The sequence below is a fragment of the Hippopotamus amphibius genome, chromosome 3 (assembly GCF_030028045.1).
Source record: "Hippopotamus amphibius kiboko isolate mHipAmp2 chromosome 3, mHipAmp2.hap2, whole genome shotgun sequence".
NCBI classification, from domain to species: domain Eukaryota; kingdom Metazoa; phylum Chordata; class Mammalia; order Artiodactyla; family Hippopotamidae; genus Hippopotamus; species Hippopotamus amphibius.
The window spans coordinates 149,328,322-149,352,928 of NC_080188.1; the positions used below are offsets into that span (position 1 = coordinate 149,328,322).

Genomic DNA, 24,607 nt, shown 5'->3' on the forward strand with positions numbered 1-24,607 from the left:
TGGAGGAAAAAAGTATAGATTGCAGACATATGGCTTGTCAAAACAGAACGAGTAAATGATGATCGCCGGTAGTCATTGTGGTTTAATTAAGAATAAGGGTACCAAGGTAAACATTTTTCTTCCCTCTTCTCCCTTCTTCCCTATCTGCTCCATCTCCCCCTGTAGGCCTCATTTATAGCTCTGGATGGATTTAAAAAATTGCTTTAGATGTAATGTATCTTGATTTCAACCAGCTTCTGGTAAAGTCAGTCATTATAGTCTTGTGGTCAAAATAATGTGAACAGAGTTAAAGTACCTAGTTAAGTTGCTGCTAAGTTGTTTAAAGATGGTAGGCAGTGTTGTGAAGTGGAGATGACCGTTGATATTGGACTTGGGATCAATATTGACCTTTTCACCTGCAACTTGAGCAATATAATTTCTGTGAACCTCGATTGCCTCATATTAAATGGGAATAATCAAACCAAACCTGTTCTGTTACTATAAGGATTAAAGGAGGTGAAATCCTTGGTGTCCTTGGTAATAAAGATGTTCTCTTCTTCTGCTTCTCTGCTGTCATTTATTCCTTGTAAAAAAAACCTAACTATGACAAAAACAATAAGTGGGGCAAATGAAAGGAGAATTTTAGACCATGTGTAGTAGAGGGGAGTGATAAATTAGAGACGACTGGGAAAATAAATATGAGGAGGACTATTCTTCTGCCTCATGTTTGCAAGAAATAAAATTCCATTCTCTGTAAGCTTCTTTCTATGAAAGCTACTAGATTTTAAAATTCGTTACTTAGTATTTTACCATGGATGAATATATATGAAACTATATTTCAAAAGCTTTTTCATGAAAACATTATACTCACATTAAAATACCCAAGCACACTTCATTTGTGATCATGAGCAACAAATGGATTTTTAAAAAAAGCATCATATTGTTTTAGCCACTAAGTTTTATCACTGTTATTTATAACTTTTTGTTTTGACATATTGCTTTTAACTGTAATTAAAAATTATTGACATCTGTGTTTACTTTTTAGCTTGTGCATACCTTTTCTTCATAGCAGAAACTAATTAGTGTGTGAAATATTGTACCATTAAATTTGCATTAAGGGGGAAATTCTAATTTGATCAGATGTAAACTATGGTAGAAAGTACATTTTAATACAAGAAAGATATGTACATGCTATTAATTCTGGTTTCATTTATAACGAAGAAATATTGTTTTAGCTTTTGCCTACCTACATCTTTACTTGGCTCTTTTAATGTGATTAGGCAGGTTATAGAATTTAGGAAAAAAGTAAATCTTCTTTCAAGAAGCTTACTATGTGATTTAGAAAAACAACTATTACATATGAGTTTGTTTTAACAAAATAGAATGAAATATCTGCCAGAAATATTTTTTGAAACGCTAGAATATCTTTTCTGGTTCCAAATGGGTTTCACACTTACCTTTCCTTAGTCTTTTTCTTAAGTTTACTGCCTCAAATCACTTAAAATCCTAAAGCATAACAGGTAAATGTTATGTCTTCTGTGAATCACTTTCTGACTGCGTATAAAGAAATATTTCTTCTGCTTTACCGTCTTGTTGGAAGCATATAACTGTTAGTTTTTTACTATTAATTTTATATCTCAGAAATATTTCAAATATATTTTCTTGTTTCTGCTGCCGCTGTACTCATCCAAGCCATCCTCATTTCACTGTTGTACTGCAGTTGTCTCCTGCTTGATCCCTCCTGTTTTTGCTGTCCTTCTCAGAGGAGCCTGAGCACACTTGAAAACAGAAATCAGTTGTGTGCCCCGATCCTGCACCTCCTACACCATCACATTACCCAACCTCTGATCTTCCAGTGGCATTGATTTTCCTTCATTATCCCATTTACTATAGTAGATACCCCAATTGTCTCTTAAGATCACTTATCAAAATTCATAATTATTTCTTAAATTGGATATTTACCAATTTGTTTTGTCTTCTCCACTAGCATGTGAACTCCATGAGCAAAAGAATCATGCCTTTTTTTTTAAAACCACTTTATGCTTGCACTGTCCTTAACATTTAGTAAATGCATATCAAGGATTTTGTTTTTTAATCAATGAATGGTTCTATATCTCATAAAATAGCCGCTTGTATTATCCTTAATCATGTACTTTATATTCATTAGATAATTCTCATAAACTGCAGTATCCCCTTCTCTTCTTTGTTTTTTCCATTAACACTGACCACCATCTGACTAACTGGAATGAAAGCTCCATAAGGGCAGGACTTTTGTCTGTGTTATTCAGTGCCCTGTCTTCAGTGGGTAGAACAATACCCAGCATATATTTGTTTCATATCTATTAAAGGAATATGTGATTGAATGAGTGAATTCCCACACATCTGACATCTTGGACATCATTCATTCCTATGATAAACAGTTAAGTTCAACAAACATTTATTAAGTACCTATTATATGTTAATCATTATGCTAGGAACTGTAGGTACAGTAATTAGTTATGATATCATTTCTGCTTATTTATTTTGTATTAAGATGTTTGGTATTATTCTACTTAATTTAGAAGTTATAGTATGATATGACAGTGGCTTTCATATTGTTTGAGCACTTAGCCTGGTTCTTGTTAAACAAATAAGACTGGAATGCTTTCTTACCCATACTTTATTTCACTGTTTTTAAATACTGTGTCATTACACTTTACTTTCTGTTCAGACAGAATTGGTCTCACCCTCTTGGAATGGCTTTTGGATTTTAGCAACTTTGATCAATCTTTTGCTCATTTATCTTCTAAGTCTAACTAAGGTCAGATGCTTTTATAAAGATAATAAATATAATTCAGTGTCCTAATGTTTCCATGTCTTACTTATAATCTAATTGTGATTTGCTAGCAATGTTAAGAGATTGATCAAACAAGGACTTTGTTTAGGATCTTGGCAGAAGCAAGGACCAGAGATGCTGTGTAGTTTCAGCCGTCATCCTCCTTTCCTTTCTTCTAAAATACGAAACATTTTTCCAGTTCTTCATATGTTGAGGAAACCTTTCCTAGTTCACTTTTGATGTCAAGATGAAATTTATGTACAAAATTGGGGAAATACACTCTTAGTGAATTTTCAGTTTGAAATATATTCAGATTTAAATAGTGTCCCCTAGAATAGGCTATGACCTTTAAAAAAAAAAAAAAAGGCATGCTAATAAGCCACAAGCAAAACTATATAGGTTTTATACGCTGTTTTTATTTCTAAAATGTATAATTTAGAATAAAATCTTATATGTGTATTGTGTTCCCTTTTCAATAACTGATTTTTCTTTTAGGTAGAAGACTTACAAATTCTATGATCTTTGCTGAAAAATATCCTTTATATCCCCCTGAATAAAATGTAATACAAACATGGAAGTATTAACTACTCCCTGCCTAGCTGTTAACTTGTAAGGCATTATTCTCTTCAAGGAGAAAGACTTATTATTTCATTACCTGTGTCCCTGATAATTTTTGCTGATTATTATATCATTATTGATGTACTTTGATGAATTATAACTGACTTTATATGACTTTATACATTATAGCTATCTGATTTAAATCACTAATTTGATCTTTTTCTTTTTCTTTGGTAGAGGAGAAGCTTAGCAATAAAGGGAGCATGTGTTTTAAAATCTTTTTCTGTGTCTGTGTTTAATCTCTTCTGGTCTTAGAGAAATGGCAAAATTTTTATATTATTTGTGCTCAGAACATATATTAAAGGTTTGCCTTTTTATTTTGTAGGATGAAGTGGCACACACTTTAACTGAAAGCAGAGTATTAAAGAACACTAGACATCCCTTTTTAACAGTAAGTAACTAGAGAAAAGATGTTATAATCATAACACTTTATATTTAAAGGAGTCTTATTATAGCAACAAAGCTATGGAAAATAACATTTTAAATAATATTTAGGTATGCCATTTTCTTTGTGGATAAGTCAGTTTGGGGGAAATTATTAGAATGTATGGATTAAGTTTACAATATGCATGCATTTGTAATCCTCTCATTATATACCCATGAGTTTTTTGAGACTTTTTTTCTCTTCCCATAACTTTTACTGCCATAAAAAAAAGAGCAAATACACTTAAAAAGAAAGTTAAATTTAAACATAGCATTTAAGTCAAAACTAGGATAAATCATGGTACGTTTTCTTTATTAAAGTATAAACTGTGACTTAAGTACATATAACTTCATTGTTTTGAAACAAACTGATTTTTTTTAGTCCTGTTCTTACATTGCTTATAATAGAGACATAATTTGCAAAGTTTTTGTATGTTCCTGATCCCAGTGAAGTGTATTAAGATTAAAAATAACAGACTCTCAAAAGGAAGGAACTTTTAAAGATTTAAGGTTATTTAGTAGGAATTTTCAAACATATCACCAGATACATAGACTTACTTTGTTACACTGTTTTGTGTTTATTGTTCAGTGTATTAAGATAGCTGGCTCTCAAGCTTTAATATCTTTATAACCTATAAGATTACCTGAAACAACTGTACTGGATTGAGTCATGTTATGCGACCTATATGTGAAAGTGATATTGAAACTGTATTAGAAACCCAAATAGAACTACTATAACTATATTCCTAAGACTTTCCCTGAAGTAATTTATAGGCTTTACTTTTAAGGTCTTATGGATAGGAACTTTGGGGACCAAAACAGTTTCAAGTAGACGACATAGTAGATTGAAAAGTGTTCATAACAATTACTAAGTTTATTTTTACTAAAAATCAGAATTTTAATTTTTTCCCCAAATAATACTCATTGCTGATCTTCACAAAATTTGTATGTTTCTCATAAACTTTTACTTAAGTATTCTTAAAGGAATAAATAGACTCTTAAGGAACAAGAACAGTTCATTTTATCAATCATGCTTACTGTTTCTAAGTGTTGTATTTTTGATACCATTGTAAGAATGTAGGATTGTAATTTAACATTTTTTCTTTTTCATTTCAAGTCCTTGAAATATTCCTTCCAGACAAAAGACCGTTTGTGTTTTGTGATGGAATATGTTAATGGGGGAGAGGTGAGTCAAGAAGTATATCCAGCACTTGTATTTGCATGGTAGTATTGTTTTCTTTTTTTTTAATTATTTACAAGTTATACCATAACAGTTCTCTACTTCTTGATAGGGATTTACATAGCTCTTTTTACTATTTTAGTAAATTGGAGCTGAAGAATTTTCTAATCAAATATAAGAATCATTTATTTTTTACAACCACTTTTATATATAGGGAAGTGTAATCATACTCTTTTCTGAATTATTTAAATGTAAAAAAATTTCGGTACAGATACAATTTTTTAAATCATGGTTTTTAATTTTGAAAACCAGAAATAGCGAGTTTATGATGCTTTACATAGTTACTCCTCAAGTTTTTGTGTTTTCTCTTCTTCTACATAGTAGTTAGAGTAACCTCGACTGTATTTAAGGGATTTTAGGGAATTTGGTGGTTTCGAAGAGAAAGTCAACTATTTTAGTAGCGTGTTTCACCTGTTCCTTTATTCTTTACCCTTCCTTCTCCCTGGTTTTGATGAAAATCAGTGTGAGGCACTTTGGTGTACCTCATAAGCTGGTACAAGAGTGTAAAGCAATTATATTCCAATAAAGAGCTTAAAAAAAAAAAACAAAATCAATGTGAGGGGAAAGTGTAATTTACTGGAATATTTAACTGGAAATATTTCACATTGTGAGTGTTCTGAAATAAATTTAATCGTTAAATAGGGGCTTGTATCTCACAGGCTTTAAAATAGTTTTATTATTCGAAAGGAAGGAAGGAAGAGAGGGAAGGAGGAAGGGAGGAAAAGAGAGGGAGGGAGGGAGGAAAAGAAAGAAATAAAGAAGGAAGGGAAAGAGAGGGAGTGAGGAAGCAAAGAAGGAAGGAGGGAAGGAAGGAAGAAGAAAATATCCTCTATAGGATATTTTCCTCCTATAGCATTGTATGACTTCTAGGAATTAGTCTATTGCAAAATATTCATTCATTTGTTAAACACATTTTGAGCCCTTGGCAGTATAAGTTTATCCAAATGTGTTAATAGTTTATAATTTGTCTTATAAGTGTTTTATAAGTTAGAATATATAGTGAAAGAGTTTATAACTTATTTTATAAGTGTATTATAAATTAGAGTATATAATGAAAGCCCTAAGTATTAATAAATTCATAAAAGAAAATGTGCTATAGATGATCTAGCATTTAGTGTAGGCTTAATGAGATTTCAACAGGGAAACTGATTTGAGAGGATATTTCAGGCAGAGAGGATGATGTGAGCAGAATTACTCATAGGCAAGCACAGAGGAAGATGTTGAGTAGTTAGATTATAATAGCTCAGGCATTCAGAACTGTTACCTTGCAGTCAGATGTTGTCTGAGAAAATAAAGAAGATGGACGTCATAGAGTTGTATAAGATTGGTATGTCTTAACAGTTCATTAATTGGATGTGGGTAGAAAGAGAAGTGTCAAAAGTGACTTTTGGTTGGGATCAGGGAGAAATAATATGTGTAGTGAACTTAGGAAGAATATGTTAAGGGTAGAATTATAAATTTGGTCTTGAAAAGCTTTTTCCTAAGGTTCCAAGAAATACATACGTGGAAATATCACAGAATAAATAAGGGGTTAGAATATGGATACAGATTTGGGAGCCATTCCCATAAAGGTTGTAATTTAAGTTATGGAAGTGGAGATTTCCTATTTCATGGGAAATTAAATTGGTGAAACCTCTATGTTAGTATCTGTCAAAATTAAAAAAACACATATTCTGGGACCCAGCAATTTCATTTCCAGAAATTTATCCTACAAACATAGAAAGATACCACAAAATAATGTATGGATAAATATATTCATTGCACTACTGTAGTACCTTAAATGAGCATTCAGTAAGGAGACTGCTTAAACAGTATTACATCCATGCAGTGAAATACTTTACATCCATTGAAAAGAGTGAGGTAGCCCAGAATGGGCTGAGACAATGCAATTTCTAAGATGTTATGAAATAAGAAAAACAAGGTGCAGAAAGAATATAAGACATGCCACTATTGTGTTAAAGTAAGACCATATATCTATGTATATAATGTCTGTGTATACATTGAATATCTCTGGAATTATGTACTGGACATTACTGCTTACCTTTGGGAAGGCAAACTGAGTCACTGGGGAAAAGATGACTCAAAATAAGGAAGACTTCTTTTCATTTATTTATTCTTGTGCAGCTTTTGTATTTTGTATCACAGGTGTATATTAAAATTGAAGGAAGGAAGATAGGCAGGCAGACAGAGGGATGGATGGATGACCAGGGGAAATGATAAACTGCAGGCAAAGCCTTGGAGAAGCACTCTTAAATTGCAGAAATACTCTTAGTATCATGTGCTTGAATTTATTATAAAAATTAGCACATTGTTTTATAACTTCCTATTTACTTGTCTATCTTTCCTTCTAGACTCAGAGCTCCCTAAGGGACTTATTCACTGGTATAACCCTGGCACCTTACAGACTACCTGACGCATAGTAGGAACTTGTTAAATATTTTTTGGATGTTTTGAATGAGTAAATAAGTGAATAGATGAACGGATTCCCCCAGGGAACAGAGATAAAGAAGTTAGCAAAAGTGGTAAACTAGGAACTGCTGAGAAGTAGGAAGAAGAATAGAAGTTAATGTGGTGTACATAGTTTATTTTAGAAAAAAAGCTGAAAATGTTTTTTTCAGGAGGAAGTATCTTTGAGTGTATTTATAAACTACATATTTATTGAATATGAGCAGGGCACGCTGGGAGATATTGTGGAGCATACAAATCTAGATTAAACATAACTCTCACTCTCAGAGTTTATGGTCTAGTGGGGAAGATAAGGTATAAAATTTATACTAAGTGTAAAGTGATAATTATCACTTGTATCAGAAGTATAGATTAAGGACCATGGGACTTCACAGGAAAGAAAGAAGAATTTTGAGTGGTGAGATGAAGGGAAGCTGCCTAGAAGCTTAGAAGAGGGAGCTAGCTAGCACCTGCACTTCTATTCTAAAACTAGAGAGTACTTAGGAGATTAATCAATTGATGATTCTTAAAAAAAAATTTTTTTTACACAAAAGCAGATTTTCAGACTAGCCAGATGGTTTTCTTTAGCATTGAAACTCCTACACTATTTCTCTTGTTTGGCATTTCTTCTTTTTTTTCAGAATTTCTGTTTTAGGAATGTGCTATAGATAAAGACTAAATGTTATTAATGTATTGAAGCAGGTGAACTGATTCTGCATATGATATATAATCTTACATGCCTTTATAGTATCTATAGCATTGCCATATATATAAAAATGGAAATATAACTGTTTACATAATTTTTGTAAAAGTGAAAGTTTTATATATGTAATCTCCCAATTTTTTATTCTTTTAGGTTATCAGTTATGCTTTTAAATACATTTCAAATACGCTTTTAAATGTGCTTTATAAATACATACAAATAGTTATTTATTTAGTTCTTGGAACTTAATGGGATTATTTCAGTTATTAAATTTATCTGAGCAGGAAATCTTCATTCAGTATATGCTTATGGAGACTTATTTTGGTTTTGCTTTAGGGTCACCGTGCCATTATTCTGCTCAGGGATGCTTCCTAGAAATGCAGAAAACTCAATTGCTGTAGAAAAACTACTAAACATAGTACTTATGTTTTTGAAATAAGATTGAAGTAGAGAGAAGTACAGAAATCAACAAATTCACACAATACATACCAACACTTATTGATCCACCATGAGTTACCCAGATGTGGAATATCTGTGTGTTGTCTAGGAAATTTTAGCAAAGAATACTAGCCTGTTGAAGAGTAAGCTCTGGTATTGATAGTACTCACCCAAATGGCAGCATCCTCAAATCTTTTTCTAACCAGTGTTTGCCCTGAGATAGGCTTCTTTAGTGGACCTATTGAAGTTAATTATAACTAGCTAAATTTTCACTCAATTCATACTTATTGTCTGGTGGTTTTTAATTAACAATAGTGTTCTTTTAGCCTATGTTCTGGAATGTTTATTTTGAAATGTAAGTACAACAGCTGAGACATTTCTTTTCTTATACTTCTTTCACATTTTTGTAAGTATCTGGACTTCTTTCAGCCTAATAAACTGCATAAGAGTTTAGCTGCTTGTGGTTATGCTTGTTATTATCCCTTTATTTGCCAATATTGTTTAAAGCACTACATAATCTTGGTAGAAGTAGATTATGAGAGAAAGACTTGTTGTGAAAAATCAACAGTGACTGCTTATAGGTGTATCAGTACAGTGGAGTCACGTCATAATTTAATTTAATTTATATGAATTTATAGAAATAGGCTCAGCAAGAGATGACATAGATAGATAGGAAGGAAGGCGGGAAGGAGGGAGAGAGGTAGCAGAGAAAGGACAGTGGAAGGGAAGGAAAGAAGGAAATGATGATTCTGCCATTCTTCTTGCTGAGTATATTCAGAGTGACCTCAAGATGAGAGAGAAATTTGCTATTCTTTTACTCCATGTCAGTTTCTACTTGCCATCCTTAGAATTTCATGAGATATAAATTCTAGTGCTTAAAAATACATGGTTTTTATAAAACATTGTTATTAAGCGCATTGTAATTACAGGTTTCATGTAAAGAAACTATATTATTTCAGTGCTGGAGGAAAAACTTTGCTGGGCTTAAGTATATTGAGATAGTATATTGGTCTTCAGTGTAGAGCATTCCTAAGGAATCTCCAAGGGTGATTTTGGTTATACTTGATAATTTATATGTTAACTTTAGAACCCACTCCATTATAGTCCATTTGCCTATTAAGTATTTAATGAGCAGCTACTATGAGTTGGACCTCAGAGGATATAGAAATAAGGGAAATATTGTACTTTACTTTAGAAGATGAGTATCCAGTTAGAGAGAGAGACAAGAAAATATACATATGCAGTGTTATTACTGGCTGCTGGGGATACAGAGAATGTGTATTTGAATCAATCCAAAAGAAAGAGAGAGGAGGAAGGGGGAGAATGCCAGGATAGGAAACACTTCTTAAAGTAGTTGCTAAGCTAAGTCTTGAGTGTAACTGTAAGTTGCATAAGTAAGAATGAGAGGGAGGACATTCCTGCACAGAGAAAATGGAGTGTTTAGAATGTGACAGAGCTCCTGCAAGCTCTCCCACATCTCCCTAGATGTAGCACAGGATGGGTGATGCGTAGAGTCCTGCAGAGAAGAGCCAGAAGACTCAAACCAGGTAGTTAGGATCCTGTTAGGACAGATCTCTCCCGAGTAATTTAGATTTTATCCTAAAGGTGGTGAAGCATCAGTGGAAGGATTTCTATATGAAATGTTTTAGAAAGAAGACTTTGGTAGTGGCATGAGGCTTGTATTGGGAAAGACAAAATTGGACACAGGGAAACTACTTAGAAGCTACTGCAGTTGGGAGGTTTTGGTAATCCGATCATAAAAATGATAAGGTTGTTAATTGAGGCAGTGTTAGTGAGAAGGAATCAAATTCTAAATGGTGTTTAGGTACTAGAATTTCCAGGCTTAGATGACTAAATAGAGAGGCAGGGAAGCATCACCCAGTTTCCTATTTGCTGCTTGGGGAATTGTGTGGATACTGGGCTATTTGTAAAATCAGGAAACACAGTAAAAGGAATGAGTTCTGAGTCATTCATCCTGTATGTGAGGTACCTCGTGGGGATCTGAAGGAGGTGGGAGAGTCAGGTCAGAGATACAAGTAGACTTCAGCAGCAATGCTGAAACCAAGGAAGGGAAGAAATGTCCAGTGTGAGGATAGTGTGTAGTTACAAAAATAAATGGCTAAGAATGGTGCCTGAAGATACCAACATCAGACATGTTGCTGATGAGAAAAGCCTAAGGAGGATCCCAGATAGAAGGAGCCAGACAAGAGAAGCCTTAGAAGTTAAGGAAAGTATATTAAGTGTAAGAGTATGGTAATGATATACAACAGAAAGATAGCAACTGAATTCATTGGATTTGACATCTACTACTAGTTCCTAAGCAGAGTGCGGTGGATTCTTCTTTTTTCCTGGCTTGATGCAAAGTATGTATCTTGGCTGTAGTTCAGAATATCCTAGGGTTTCCTTGGAGCTCAGTAGAACAAATTTATGAAAGTTCATTGCAACCTTTGGTGGATAGTAAATCAGTATCTGGAGAACTGATAATAAAAGGACTTCAATAATGTGACTAATCACACTGCTGCAAACATATCCAGGCCACTCTCTTTGTAGCTTAGGTATAATCAAATTTATATGAGAAGCAGAAAAATATTGTGGGGGAAAAAAGTAAACTGAAAACGGACTAAAGTGTTTAGTTTGATTTAGGATGTCTCTACTTAGGACTGTTTCCCAAAATCTTATTCATAGCCTTATTTCTTTCAGGCCTGTAAACCAAGCCTTTATAAATCCCTTTCCAAGCTGAAATCTCCTGGAGGTTAAGAGATTCATTAGTGGGGAAAGGAAAATCATTACAAAGAAATGTTACTCATCTGAAAAATATTTTACGTTCTTCTATATTCTTTATGTGGGTGCAAATGAACTGAACACTTTCAGTTATTTACTATTTTTGTCCATATTTTAGCTCATTGTACACACTATAGTAAGCCCTTTGATAAAATTCATTTTCTTTTTACATATGACTTCCAGTTTCATGCCAATCTTGAGATCCTCTCATACTTATTTCAGATTCTCATTATCTTGCTGGCATTTTGTCTTCAATGATCTCATTTTAAATTCACATGAGACAGAAGTGCCGGCAGTCAGCGTTCTAGTTCTACTTACTAATTTATGGAGGTGTGATTTGGGTGATTTTTAAATTAAAAGTATCATTTCATATTCATCGTGATGATTTTTAAAATTTTGCTAAATTTATGATATTTGAATATATTTATTGTCAGCAGTCTGACAAGCTAACTTCTTTACTATTTTAGATATTAATATATTACATAGGTTTTATCAGAATTCTACTGTTTTTACCCAAAGGTTTTTCAAAAAGTCTCAAGCCAGGAAGGATGCATTATAATATTCACATGCGCACATAAAGTTCAAGACAAAAGAAGTTTGCGAATGTTTTTAGTAAATACTTTTATAATATTTCAAGGCTAATTTCCCAAAATTCATTAAGCCAGTATATCTCTGCATCTAAAGCAATAATCCAAAGATTTGACCAACCTCAACATCTAAGATGCTTACTCCTATATCTTGAATATCAGATGAAGTGACTGGAACTTCAGGGGCTGACCAGGCATTTATCTGTCTTCACAGTTTCTCTCCACGTGGTTATGGCACAGGATGGCACTTTCATGGTGGTTAAATTTCGGATTACCCCAGGGTGAGCATTTCAAGAGTGAAAACAGACAGCACAATATATGTATAATTGGAGACCTTGAAGGGGGGGGGAAGGGGGAAATGTAACAAAACAATATTTAAGTATTAAAAAATATAATCCTAAAACACAGTATATAGTCATTTGTGTTCTGCATCTTTCACTTAACATAATACTTTTAAAACTCATCAGTGTAGTTGCATGTATCAATAGTTTATTTCTTTTTATGGCTTTATCATATGGATATATTACGATGTGTTTGTATAATCTCTGGTAGGTAGACGTTTGGTTTTCTTGCAGTTTGGGGCCATTAGGAAAAAATTTCTTGTGAATAATCCAATACACATCTTTGTGTGGATATTATAGTTTCAGTTATCTTGGGTAAATATCTAGGAATACAATTTCTGTGTCATTTGGTATGTTCAGCTTCATGAGAAACTGCCAAATTGTAGCACTTTGCATATCTAGGATGTTACTTAACATCATCATCACACTTGCATGGTTAGTTTTTTAGTTTTACCCATTCTAGTGGATGTGTGATGGTATCTTATAATTTTAATTTGAATTTCCTGAATGATTAATGATATTGAACATATTTTCTGAGCTTGATTTGCCATATTCTGTCTTCTTTGTTGAAGTATGTGTTAAAATTTTTGGTCCATGTTTTGATTGAGTTGTTTGACTTCTTAATATTGAGTAGTCAGACTTCTTTATATATTTTAGATATAAGTACTTTATAATATATATGTTTCGCAAATATTTTCTCCCAGTCTGTGTTCCACCTTTTCAATTTTAGTGGGGAATTTTTTTCCTGTGTGTATTTTTGTTTAAAAATCATCTTTTGTCTGTAATTTATATTGAGTAAAATTCACCACTTTTATGTGTACAGTTTAGTAAGTTTTGACAAATGTATAGTTTACCATTACCACAGTTATGATATAGAACAGTTCCGTCTCCCTAACAAGTCTCTCATGTCACTTTACAGTCCATTCCTACCATCACCTCCTGTCCTCATAACCACTGATGTGCTTTTTTTTTTTTTTTTTTTAATTGGCTGTATTGGGTCTTCGTTGCTGCACATGGGCTTTCTCTAGGTGTGGTGAGTGGGGGCTACTCTTGGTTGTGGTGCACAGTCCTCATTGCCATGGCTTTTCTTGTTGTGGAGCATGGGCTCTAGGTGCATGGCGGCATACGGGCTCAATGATTGTGGCTCATGTGCTCTAGAGCACAGGCTCAGTAGTTGTGGCGCACTGGCTTAGTTGCTCTGCGGCATGTAGGATCTTCCTGGAGTAGGGATTGAACCTGTGTTCCCTGCATTGGCAGGCAGAAACTTAACCACTGCACCACCTAGGAAGTCCCTGATGTGCTTTCTTACAAGTGTCTTTTGAAGGACAAAACTTTGAAATTAGATGAAATACCATTTATCAGTGTTTTCCTTTTGTGGTTTATGCATTTTGGGTTTAATTTAAAACATCTTTTCCTAACCCAAGTTTGTTAAGATTTTCTCCTGTGTTTTCTTCTAGAAGTGTTAATAGTTTTTAGGACATATTTAGGTCTACAATCCATTTGAAGTTAACTTTTGTTTATGGTGCTAAGAGTCAAGGTTCATTTTTTTGGGAATTGGATATTTTGTTGTTTCAGCATGTTTGTTGAAAGGACTGTTTTTCTCACATTGAATTACCTTGACATCTTTGTCAAAAATCAGTTGACAATATATGTGTAGGTCGTTTCTAGACTTGATTCTGTGTATTGATCTATATCCATCCATCCTTATGCTTATATCTCTCTGAATTTAATAGTTTTGCTTTAGAGTAAGTATTGAAATGGGGCAGTTTGAGTCTTCCAATTTTGCTCTTCTTTTAAAAATTTGTCTTGGCAACCGTATTAACATTTTCCTATAAATTATAGAATAAGCTTGTTGATTTCTACATGAAGGTCTACTGGACTTTAATTGATATTGTAGTTTGTTGATCAGTTTGGGGAGAATTGACATGTTAACAGTATTGTCTTCTGATCCATGACAATGGTATATCTTTCCAATTATTTAGATCTTTAATTTTTTCAACAACATTATGTAGTTTTTAGTGTACAGGTCTAATTTATCTTAGGTTTTTTTATATTATAAATGATTTGTTTAAAGTTTCAATTTGAATTTTTTGTTGCATATATAAATAAAGTTGATATTTACTTATTAGCTTTGAATCCTGCATCCTTGCTCAAAATTTGTTTGTAAATATGTTGAGATTCTCTTTGTAAATGATCACATCATGTGGAAACCAAGACAGTTTTACTTCTTTTTCAGTCTCAGTGGATTTTTCTCTTTTTCTTGCCTTATTAAGCTAAGACCTTCAGAACAATGTTAAATAGCAAGGTAAGAGCAGACATCCTTGCCTTATACCAGATCTTAGGGCAAAAGCATTTATACTTTTCACCATTAAGAATGTTGTTAGCTGTATGTTTTTCATAGATAACCTTTAACAAGTTGAAGAAGTTCCTTTCTATTCCCATTTTGCTAAGCTTTTTTTTTTTTTAATCATGGTAGGATGTAAAATTTTGGCAGATTATTTTTCTGTATCTATTGGGATAATCATGTGCTTTTTCTTCTTTATTCTAGCTAATATCTTGAATTTCATTGGTTGGTTTTTTTAATGTTAAACCAACATTGCATTTCTTAGGTAAATGCCACTTAATTATGATGTATTATCCTTTTGGTATGTTGTTGAACCCAATTTGCTAAAATTTTGTTAAGAATATTAAATCTTTGTTCATTAGGAATATCATTCTGTAGGGTTCCTTCCTTCCCTACCCTAAGCAGTGTCTCTGGATTTGGATTCAGGGTAATGCTAACCTCTTAAAATGAGTCAGGCAACATTGCTCCTTTTATTTTCTGGTATATTTCACCAGTGAAATTTTGAGATGAAGAGTTTTCTTTGTATGAAGGTTTTAACAATGAGGTGAATTTTTAAAAATATTTTTATGGAGCCATGCATTTTATCTATTTCTTCTTGAGTGAGCTTTGGTTGTGTGTTTCCAGAAATTTATTTCATCTAATTTTTAAACTTTATTTGCCTAATATTATTGAATTTCTGTCTAGTTCTTGACCTTGAGAAGGCATTTACACTGTATACAAGGTTCCTTCTGTTATGCATTTCATATTATGCAATTATAAAGGAGATTTATAAATGAATTTTCTTAATTGAATAATTTATGCATTTATTGTCTCAAATTAATAGAAACTGTACTTAGGATAATAAATAGATGATATGTTCTAGAGACCAGAGACCTCAGTTTGAATCTCAGCTCTACTGCTTAAGAGCTACATGATGCTAGGCAGGTTTTATAACATGACTAAATCTTAGTTTTCTCATCTGTATGATAGAGATAACTGTACCTATTTTATAAGGTTGTTTTGAGGATTAAGCAATATAATGCATGTAAGTTACTTAGTACAGTGCCAAACAAGTAGCAATACTCAAAAATAGTGCCTATTGTGATAGTAATAATAACTTGTATTTATTATATTTAATCATCTGTAATGTGGAGATAGCATTTTGTAGCTTTTGTGATTGTTGGAATGTAATGTTTTAATGCTCAAAATTTGTAATGTTTATTATTTTTATTGTGTTGATATTGGATATATTTCATAAATAGCCCACATATTTCATGTTATAACCTAATAGATTTAAATATTTTAAAATAATTACCTTGAGAACTTTTACTCATTTAAAAGTATATTTTATTCTCCAAATGAAAAATCTGTTGATATTTAATGTGGTAGAACTGAGCAATCTCTTTTTTAATCTTGTTAGTATAGTCTTAATAAAATATTTTAATGTAAATTATTTTAATTATGGAAAATAGATTGGGAATTTTACAAAATCTTAAAGGAACTATTTTTTGTACTTACCGTATTATAAAGTATTTTCATTAGGTGACTTTTAATCTCAGAAAATTTCCATAACTTTTCATGCCTTGCATTAATTCTTTAAAAATTGCCAGCATACAGGCTACTGTTTCAGATATCAGGCACCTAGTGAAGTGGAGAATTCTTTTTACATTTTCAGACTTGTAAGAAGAGGGCAAGAAATAGAGAAATAGGGCTTGAGGTATTTCGCTGGGAATTTATAACCAAACAACCGTTTGAGTCCAGCCATGTGACGTTAGAGCCCTTTCAATTCTCCTGAAACATCCTGAGGGTTTAATTTGTATTTTAACACATTATTGACTGGAGGATTTTGCAGAAACTAACACCTGTGGCTGCAATATGTCTCCAGTCAAAAATGTGTTAAGAAATGTAATATTAAACTATTTATTAAAATACAGCATTTTAATATTTATGTTTATATCACTGTCCTTTCTGAAAGAAACTTTCTTCAAAAACTAAATGTAAATTTGCATTACTTTACATTAATTTTTCTTTGTGAAATGCATAGAAACTATGAGATCGCCTTGTGAAAAGGATAGACATGATCTAGAAAAAAATATGAATTACCTGTTAAATGTAAGTGTACTTTTATTTGATCATATAAAGTACATGTTTAAATGCTTGTTTTATTGTGAAACTAATACCATTCCAATTGTGTAGTATAGTATTTGCTACAGACTGAATCTTTACGTGCCCCCCCCCCCCACCCCTCCAAAGTCATATGTGTAAACCTAATCCGCAGTGTGATGGCATTTGGAGATGAGGCCTCTGGAGTGATTAGGTTATTAAGATGGAGCCCTCAAGAATGGGATTAGTGCCCTTTTAAAGGATGCCTCAGAAAGTTCAGTTGCTCCGTCCGCAGTGTGCGGACACAGTGAAAACGACAGCTATCTGTGAACCAGGAAGCAGACACCCAATCTGCCAACTCATTGATCTTGGACTTCCCACTCCAGAATTGTGAGAAGTAAATTTCTGTGGTTTATAATCCATCCAGTTCATGGTAGTCTGTTATAGCAGCCTAAATGGACTAAGACAGTATTGTCGATGAATTTTCCTGTAAGTGAGCTAGAGATATTCTTTTCATTGTAGGTCTTTTTGTAAACCAAAGGGATGTTGTTAATCAGCATCACTGCACAGACTACCATGTCTCAGTGCTTAATTAATTAGTTGTTTTTAGGATACTTAGGTTCCAAGGTCAGTCAGTATTATGATAATAAATGTAATCATTGAAATTATTGACCTATATTGAGCATATTTTGTTATTCTCTGTTAACCAATATTTGCTATTACAAAGGAATTACTAAAGTTTCTAGGCAGTATTTGCAAGAAAAAATATAATTGAATTTAAAGTCTTAGATTGCAATGATAATTCTCAGGATGTTGTTTAAGTCCAGATCGTTATTTTTTTAGAAAGTTTGTTGCATATTTTTCAAAATATAGCAGTTTATTTTCAAGATAAACATCCTGGATTTGTGATAAAATATAGACTTGTATATTTAGATCATTAAGGCAATCTATTAATATTTACATGTTATATTCCCACAGCATTGCTAAGCACAACACACACACAGAAACATGTAGTCATTGCTAAAGGAACTTAAACTTCTAAAGTATGGCCCTTGCTTGAGGAGCAAATGTTCATTTTTTTTAACAAAAACAAGATTATTCAGTTATTGTATGTGATTTTTTAGTATTTCTAATAAAAATACTTTATCTTCAAAACTTTAAGCCTTGTTTTCCTTATAAAAAATTCTTTGGAAAGTATTTTTGAATTTAACTTTTTTCTTTGCAACACATATTTATTAAGCACATAATATGTGCCACATACTAGGCTTGGTACTGAGGATGCAAGGCCATAGAGTACTTGTGTGGTCTTTCTCTTTTTCCTGTGCCTCTGCCAAGAAAAAAAAAAATTGTCATAAGCCTAAATCAGTAAAAGGATCAACAGTATATTTAATTAAAACCTTTATATAATTTTTCTCATTATGAAAGTAACAACTGTACATGTTCATTGCAGAAAACATCAAAAAGTTATTTCAATTCAATTGATAAAATATTTATTGACTGCATGCTACAAGCTAGTCACTGTGCTATGTACTTAGTTTATGGCATGAGGAAGACAGATGGTCTCACATTTAAGGAAGGCATAGTGCTCTGGGAAATGGATATTAAACAAATATTACAGGTAATTTTTAAAGTATAAAACAGAAAATAAAAAACACTCTAAATCTTACCATCTAGCAATAATCACTATTACCATACTAATATATTTTCCTGTTTTTATACTGTACACATAATTTCCATTTTATTTAGTTATAAAATACATATTAGTTGCCCAGTAATTAATTATGTAGATATACTTTATTAAATCCTTACTATATTTTTGAACATTTAGATTGTTTCCATTACTTAATCAACTTTACTTAAGTATAAGCTACAATACAATAAAGTGTACTCACTTTAAGTATACATAAGTTATATGACTTTTGACAAGCATATGCATGTAGTCCCTATTACAACAAAGATGCAGAACATTTCCATTGCTGCAAAAAGTTCTGCCATGCCTCTTTGCAGTCAGTCTTCCCTGTCTCATTCAGTCATCTCCTCCTGCTTCTACACCTGGCCATAGGCAACCATTTATCTGCTTTCTGACACTAAAGATTTGATTTACCTTTTCTAAAATTTCAAAGAAATGGAATCATACAGTATGTACTCTTTTGTGTCTGTTTCTGTTTCTTTTCCTCAATCTAATGTTTTTGAGATTATCCATGTCTCAGTAGTTTGTTCCTTCATTGCTAAGTCATGAGCGTGTTATATCAGTGTATTTCAATCTCTCCTGCTTCTGGTGTACATTTGGATTGTTTGCAGTTATTGACTATTATGAGTAAAGCTGATATGCACATACATGTACAGGTTTTCTGTTTCCTTGGATAGATACTGGGAGTATAATTCTTGAGTTTATAGTAACTGTATGTTTACATTTTAAGAAATTCCAGAACTGTTTTCCAAAGTAGTTGGGTTGTTTTACATTCTCAGTATCAATGTCACAAGAATTCTAGTTTTTCCATATCCTCACCAACTCTTGGTGTGGTCAGTCTTTTTGATTTTAGTCATTCTAATGAGTATATAGAAGTATGTTATTGTGGTTGGTTTTGAGTTGCATTTTTCTGATGACTAATGATATTAAATGTCATTTCACATACTTATTGGCCATTTGCATACATTTTTTACCTGTATGTTTTTTGAGCAATAGAAATTTTAAATTTTGAAATCCAATTTATCAATTTGTCTTTTTTGTTGTGTTTTTTTTTTAAATACTATATAAGAAATCTTTGTCTATCGTGGATCACAAATGTTTTCTCCTATATTTCCTTTTATAACTTTTATAATTGTACCTACTACATTTATGTTTATGATCTATTTTATTTATAAAAATAAATAAATGCTGTAAGCTAAGGATTGAGGTTCATTTTTTCATACCCTCTGTATATCTGGTTATTCCAGCATCTATTGTTGAAAAGTCTATCCTTTGCTCCATTGAATGACCTTGACACCTTTGTGAAAAATCAGTTTGACATATGAGTGTTGCCTTTGCTCTAACACTAATACTGCTGCACTATAGATGCAGTATCCTCAGGGACTCTACTGGGTGCTACATTTCTTAAGAAGTTTTACCATCTTGCCTGGTGAGGACGAAAAGTATTTTTAGCTCTATGAACCTGTGATTTTTTTCACCTGATACTTTCCAATGGCTCTTTTCCCTGGCCTCAGAATTTTCCTCATGTCCATTTGCTGATTAGTAAGACCTAAAGGCAGTTCATTGCAGGTTCCTGAAGCTCTCTTCTGTGTGGTTCTCTGCCTCATGAATTATAGCTGCTTTGGTCTCTCCAGTCTCTGAACTCTCTATCCTTAGTTCAGGGATCCCACAGGTTCTGTTTTGATTTTCCCTCCCTGTGTTACATTCTAGATGATCTCTCCAGGCAGCAAACTGGAACAACTATAATTATCACCTTGTTTCTCTTTTCTTTGGAGTCACTATACCTTGAAGCCTAATGCTTAATGCATGAAAATCCTTGTTATATTTATTTTATATTGTTTTCTCATTGCTGAAGAAGGGAGTATAAATCTGTTGTCTGTTACTCAATCATGGTCAAAACAAAAGTCTCTAACCTTTATACTTTATGGATATTTCCACTGGATGCAAAATTTTTAGGATGTGGTTTTTTGTTTGTTTTTTCCTTCTAGTAGTTTGGACATATTGTTCCATTGTCCTTTTGCTTATATAGTTTCTGAGGAGAAGTCTGGGGAAATTCTCCTATTTGTTCTTCTGTATGTATTGTTTTTTCCCTTCAGAATTTTTTAAAGGTTTTCTATTTATCACTGGTTTTTCAGCAATTTCAGTGTGATCTGGCTGGTTATGTTCTGAGTATTCATGCATGTTTGTGTGTTTTCATCCTGTTGGGTTTTGTTGAAATACTTAGTCTGTGCATTTATCTTTTTAATCCTAGTTTGGAAAAAATCAGGCATTATTTTGCAGAAGTCTCCCTCTACCTTTCAGGATCTGCTTTTATCATGTTAGACTCCTTGATACTGTCCAGCAAGTTGCTGAGATTCTTTTTTTTTTTTTTTTTCCTTCTTTTCAGGGGCAATTTATATAGTTTTCTTCTGCCATGATTTCATGTTCATTGGTCTTTTCTCTTGCAGTCTCTAATCTGTTGTTAATCCCATCTAGTGAATTTTTTATTCAGATATTATATGTTTCATCTTTAAAAGTCCTATTTATTTATATTTCCAATTATCTCTTCTTTATGTTTATATACTGCTTTAAAGTTACTGTCTATTAATTCCATCATCTCTTACTTTTGAGGTCTATGTCTGATGACTGATTTTTTTTTTTTTTTTGGTAATGGGTCATATTTTCCTGCATCTTCTCATGTCTAGTAATTGTTGACTGGGTACTAGATACTTTGAATTTTACATGAATATTTAGATTTTGTTGTCTTCCTTCAAAGAGTGTTACATCTTGCTCTGGAGAGCAGTTGTTTGCAAATATGATATTTTACAGTCCTGTTTGTTAATATAGGGTTAGCTTTTAGTCTGACTTGTTTGAAATATCTACTGAATGCCTGTGTGTTCAATAATGACACTCTCCTGACTGATTAGAAATTGAATGTCTCTCAGCTCTGGGAATTATTTGGCATACAGATCCCCATTCCTTCTCTGCTTATTCTCATAGAGTTTAACCTTACACATACATACCTCAGTATCAGATGCAGACTCAACTGTGTAGCTTGTATAACTTCTTCCTCACTGGTATTCTGTCCTACTAATGCCATGCACCTCACCCACCTCAAAATCTGATATTTCTCTCTCTAACAGTGTTATGCTTGGGATTTTCATTTCTGCATTACATTCTAGAAAATGCCCTCAGACAGAAGACAGGTGATTTTAGGGCTCACTTCATTTGTTTCTGTTTTCACAGAGCTCATAGTCTTGTATTGCCTGTTGTCCACTAGCTAAAAAGAGTTCTGTTATATATTTTTCCCAGTTTTCATTTATTCCTTTAAGTGTTTGTATTCATTTGCTTAGGAGAAAAGGGTAGGTCTAGTCCCATTATCTTTTTATTTTTGTTTTTTAGTTTTTTAATTAGTTTCATGTTTTATATTTAACTATCAGTTACATCTGAAATTTATTTGTTTTGGTGTTAGATGAAAATCTAATTTAAAAAATTTTTAACATGATTGAAAGGCTGTTCTCACATTTTTGTCCTATATTCTGCCGCAAGAATATCTTTGTGTAGAAGACTTCTACATTGCCTTTTTTTTTTAAGGAAATTTCTACAAGAAGAACTACTGTATTTTAAAAATTATGTTGCTATCTATTGCCAGTTTTCCTGCAAAGAGTTTCTGTTTGCATACTAGCCACCAGTGTATAAAGCTACCTGTCTCTTCATACTTTCACTGACATTGGTATTTCTTGAAATGTTAAATTGTCTCATTTATGTTTTTATCTCTACTGCATTGACTATTACAAGGTGGCATATTTTCATATAGTGTAATAATTTGTATTCCTTTTATGATGTCTGTTACTTTGTCTTTTTCCTCTTGTGTTTTAGTCTTTTTTAATATGATTTCTTTACATATTAAGCATATGTACTTTTTCATATTTGTCATAAATATTCAGTATATATTTTTGCTATTTCATGTAGTTAAGTCTACCAGTTTTTCCTTTTAAGATTCTGTTTCTTTTCTTCTTGGAAAATTCTTTTTCATCCTGAGATCAGGAAACTATTGATTCATATTCTGTAGTTTTTAAAATACATGAAATTAACTTTGTTATGATGTGAGGTAAAAATCAAATTTTACTTTTCTTCAAAGTTAAGCAAATATTGTGGCACCATTTATTAAGTGGTCATTTTTTCCCATATTCTTTATCATATATAATCATCAACTTTTACCATATTTTAAATTTTTATGAAGTAACCTGTTTCTGGCTGCCTGATTTCATTGATATTTCTTTAATTTCTGTGCCTATTCCATATGAGTTGTAGCTTTATAGTGTTTCTCAATTTCTTCAGGCAAAAGTTTTCTTAAAAACATTAATATGTTGAGCAAAAATCTTCTGTTTCAATAATATCTTGGCTCATCCCATTCACTTTTTCTAAAGGAGTCACATACCATTTCTACCTTTATATTCCCTTCTTAGTTCACCTAAGTATGACATCTCTTCCCTGAAAGGTAACAAATGACCCAATTCCTATGCCTGGTAAATGTTAATTTCCTTCCTAAAACTTTCTTTTCCTTTATTCTTTGGGTATTATATTCTTCTTTCCTTTTATATTTGTTTTAGGACTCTTAATATCCGTCTGCTTCTTTTTCCTGTGCTTATGTGCAACGATACCCTAAAATTCTGACCTTAACTCTGTTTCAGTTTCTACTAAATTTCTGGGCTATACCTTGCTTCCTTGGCATCAACAATATCCTTTATATAAATGACTCACATATTTACCTCTACACCCATAGTTCTGAGGCTGTGCCATCAAATTCTTATTTAAATGTTAACACGTCAAAATAAAATCCCTTGCTTCTCTGCCCCCAGCCCCATTCTTTTCCTTTACACTGCTGGCAGCAACACCTACTCAGCCATCCATAGGTAAACTTCAGCACTGTCACTCTCTCCCTTTGCCCAGATGGTGCAAGCTAGTTCCCTCTGGAATAGTGACTCTCTTGAAATGTCTGTTACTGCCACTCTAGTTAAGGTTCCTCAGAAGCTCTTATCCAGCTCAAAGGTAACTTCTCATATTACCAAACATGCTTATTCACTTCTTTAAGCATGCTCTCTGTTTTATAACTACATATTTTTAGTGGAATTGTTTATATATCTGGTTGTTCTAACCAAATAGTGATATTCTTTCAGATTGGTACCATTTCCTCTCATTGTGTCTGCAGCTTTTTCACAACAGTTGTACTGAGCTGGTATTCATTAACTTTGGTTGCACTTTATGAAGTGTTTGCCTGACTACTGTAGTCTCAGATTTTTTAAATTGATTCTCTAGTTTTCTGCCAGAGTTATCTCTTTAAAATTATCCTGATTTTTTGAGACTTTCCTGGTAGCACAGTTGTTAAGAATCCGCCTGCCAATGCAGGGGGCACAGGTTCAATCCCTGGTCCAGGAAGATCCCACATGCCATGGAGCAACTAAGCCCATGTGCCGCAACTACTGAGCCTGCGCTCTAGGGCCTGCGAGCCACAGCTACTGAGCCCATGTGCCACAGCTACTGAAGCCTGCACACCCAGTGCCTGTGCTCCGTAACGAGAGAAGCCACCACAAGGAGAAGCCCACGCACCACAATGAAAAGTAGCCCTTGCTCACCCCAACTAGAGAAAGCCTGTGTGCAGCAACGAAGACCTAATGCAGCCAATAAATAAATAAATACATAAATAAATTTTTAAAAAATAAAAAAAAATTATGGTAATTTTTTTAACCCAAATGTCTTTGACACTCTTATCTACAAAATTAATCTCTAAACCATGTCATGGCAGTCAAGGTCCTAAACAGTCTGGCCTCATCTTTGTGTTTTTGTGTTTTTTGTTTTTGCTTAAGTTCTGTCATTGTCATGAATGTGTATTATTTTTCTTCAGCTACCTGTACTCCCTGCGTTTTGTTTCCTTGCTGTTACTGGTTTTTTTTCTCTTTAGAATTAGTTCTTTCTACATACATTTATTAATTACCTACTATGTGCACGTACTATACTAGGCTGTGGTCAAAATATTAAGATAGCTATAATTTCAGTGGCACTCTTTTGTATGCGTCCCTTATATTCTCCATTTGTGAAAATTCCCATCCTTCAAAACATGAGATGCTACCTTATCTGTAAA

General features: G+C 32.9%; 1 protein-coding gene across 8 annotated transcripts in view; it reads left to right on the forward strand.

The window, feature by feature from the left end:
* Positions 1 to 24,607, forward strand: part of AKT3 (AKT serine/threonine kinase 3) — a 363,328-nt gene that overhangs the window by 244,868 nt on the left and 93,853 nt on the right. For all 8 annotated transcript variants that reach the window (XR_009052722.1, XM_057728155.1, XM_057728156.1 and 5 more), the window contains 2 exons: positions 3,738 to 3,803; positions 4,953 to 5,021. Coding sequence is in view for 7 of the 8 variants with exons in the window: in XM_057728155.1 (XP_057584138.1) it covers positions 3,738 to 3,803; positions 4,953 to 5,021 (135 nt within the window). In the remaining variant the exon portion in view is untranslated. The remainder of the gene's footprint in view (positions 1 to 3,737; positions 3,804 to 4,952; positions 5,022 to 24,607) is intronic.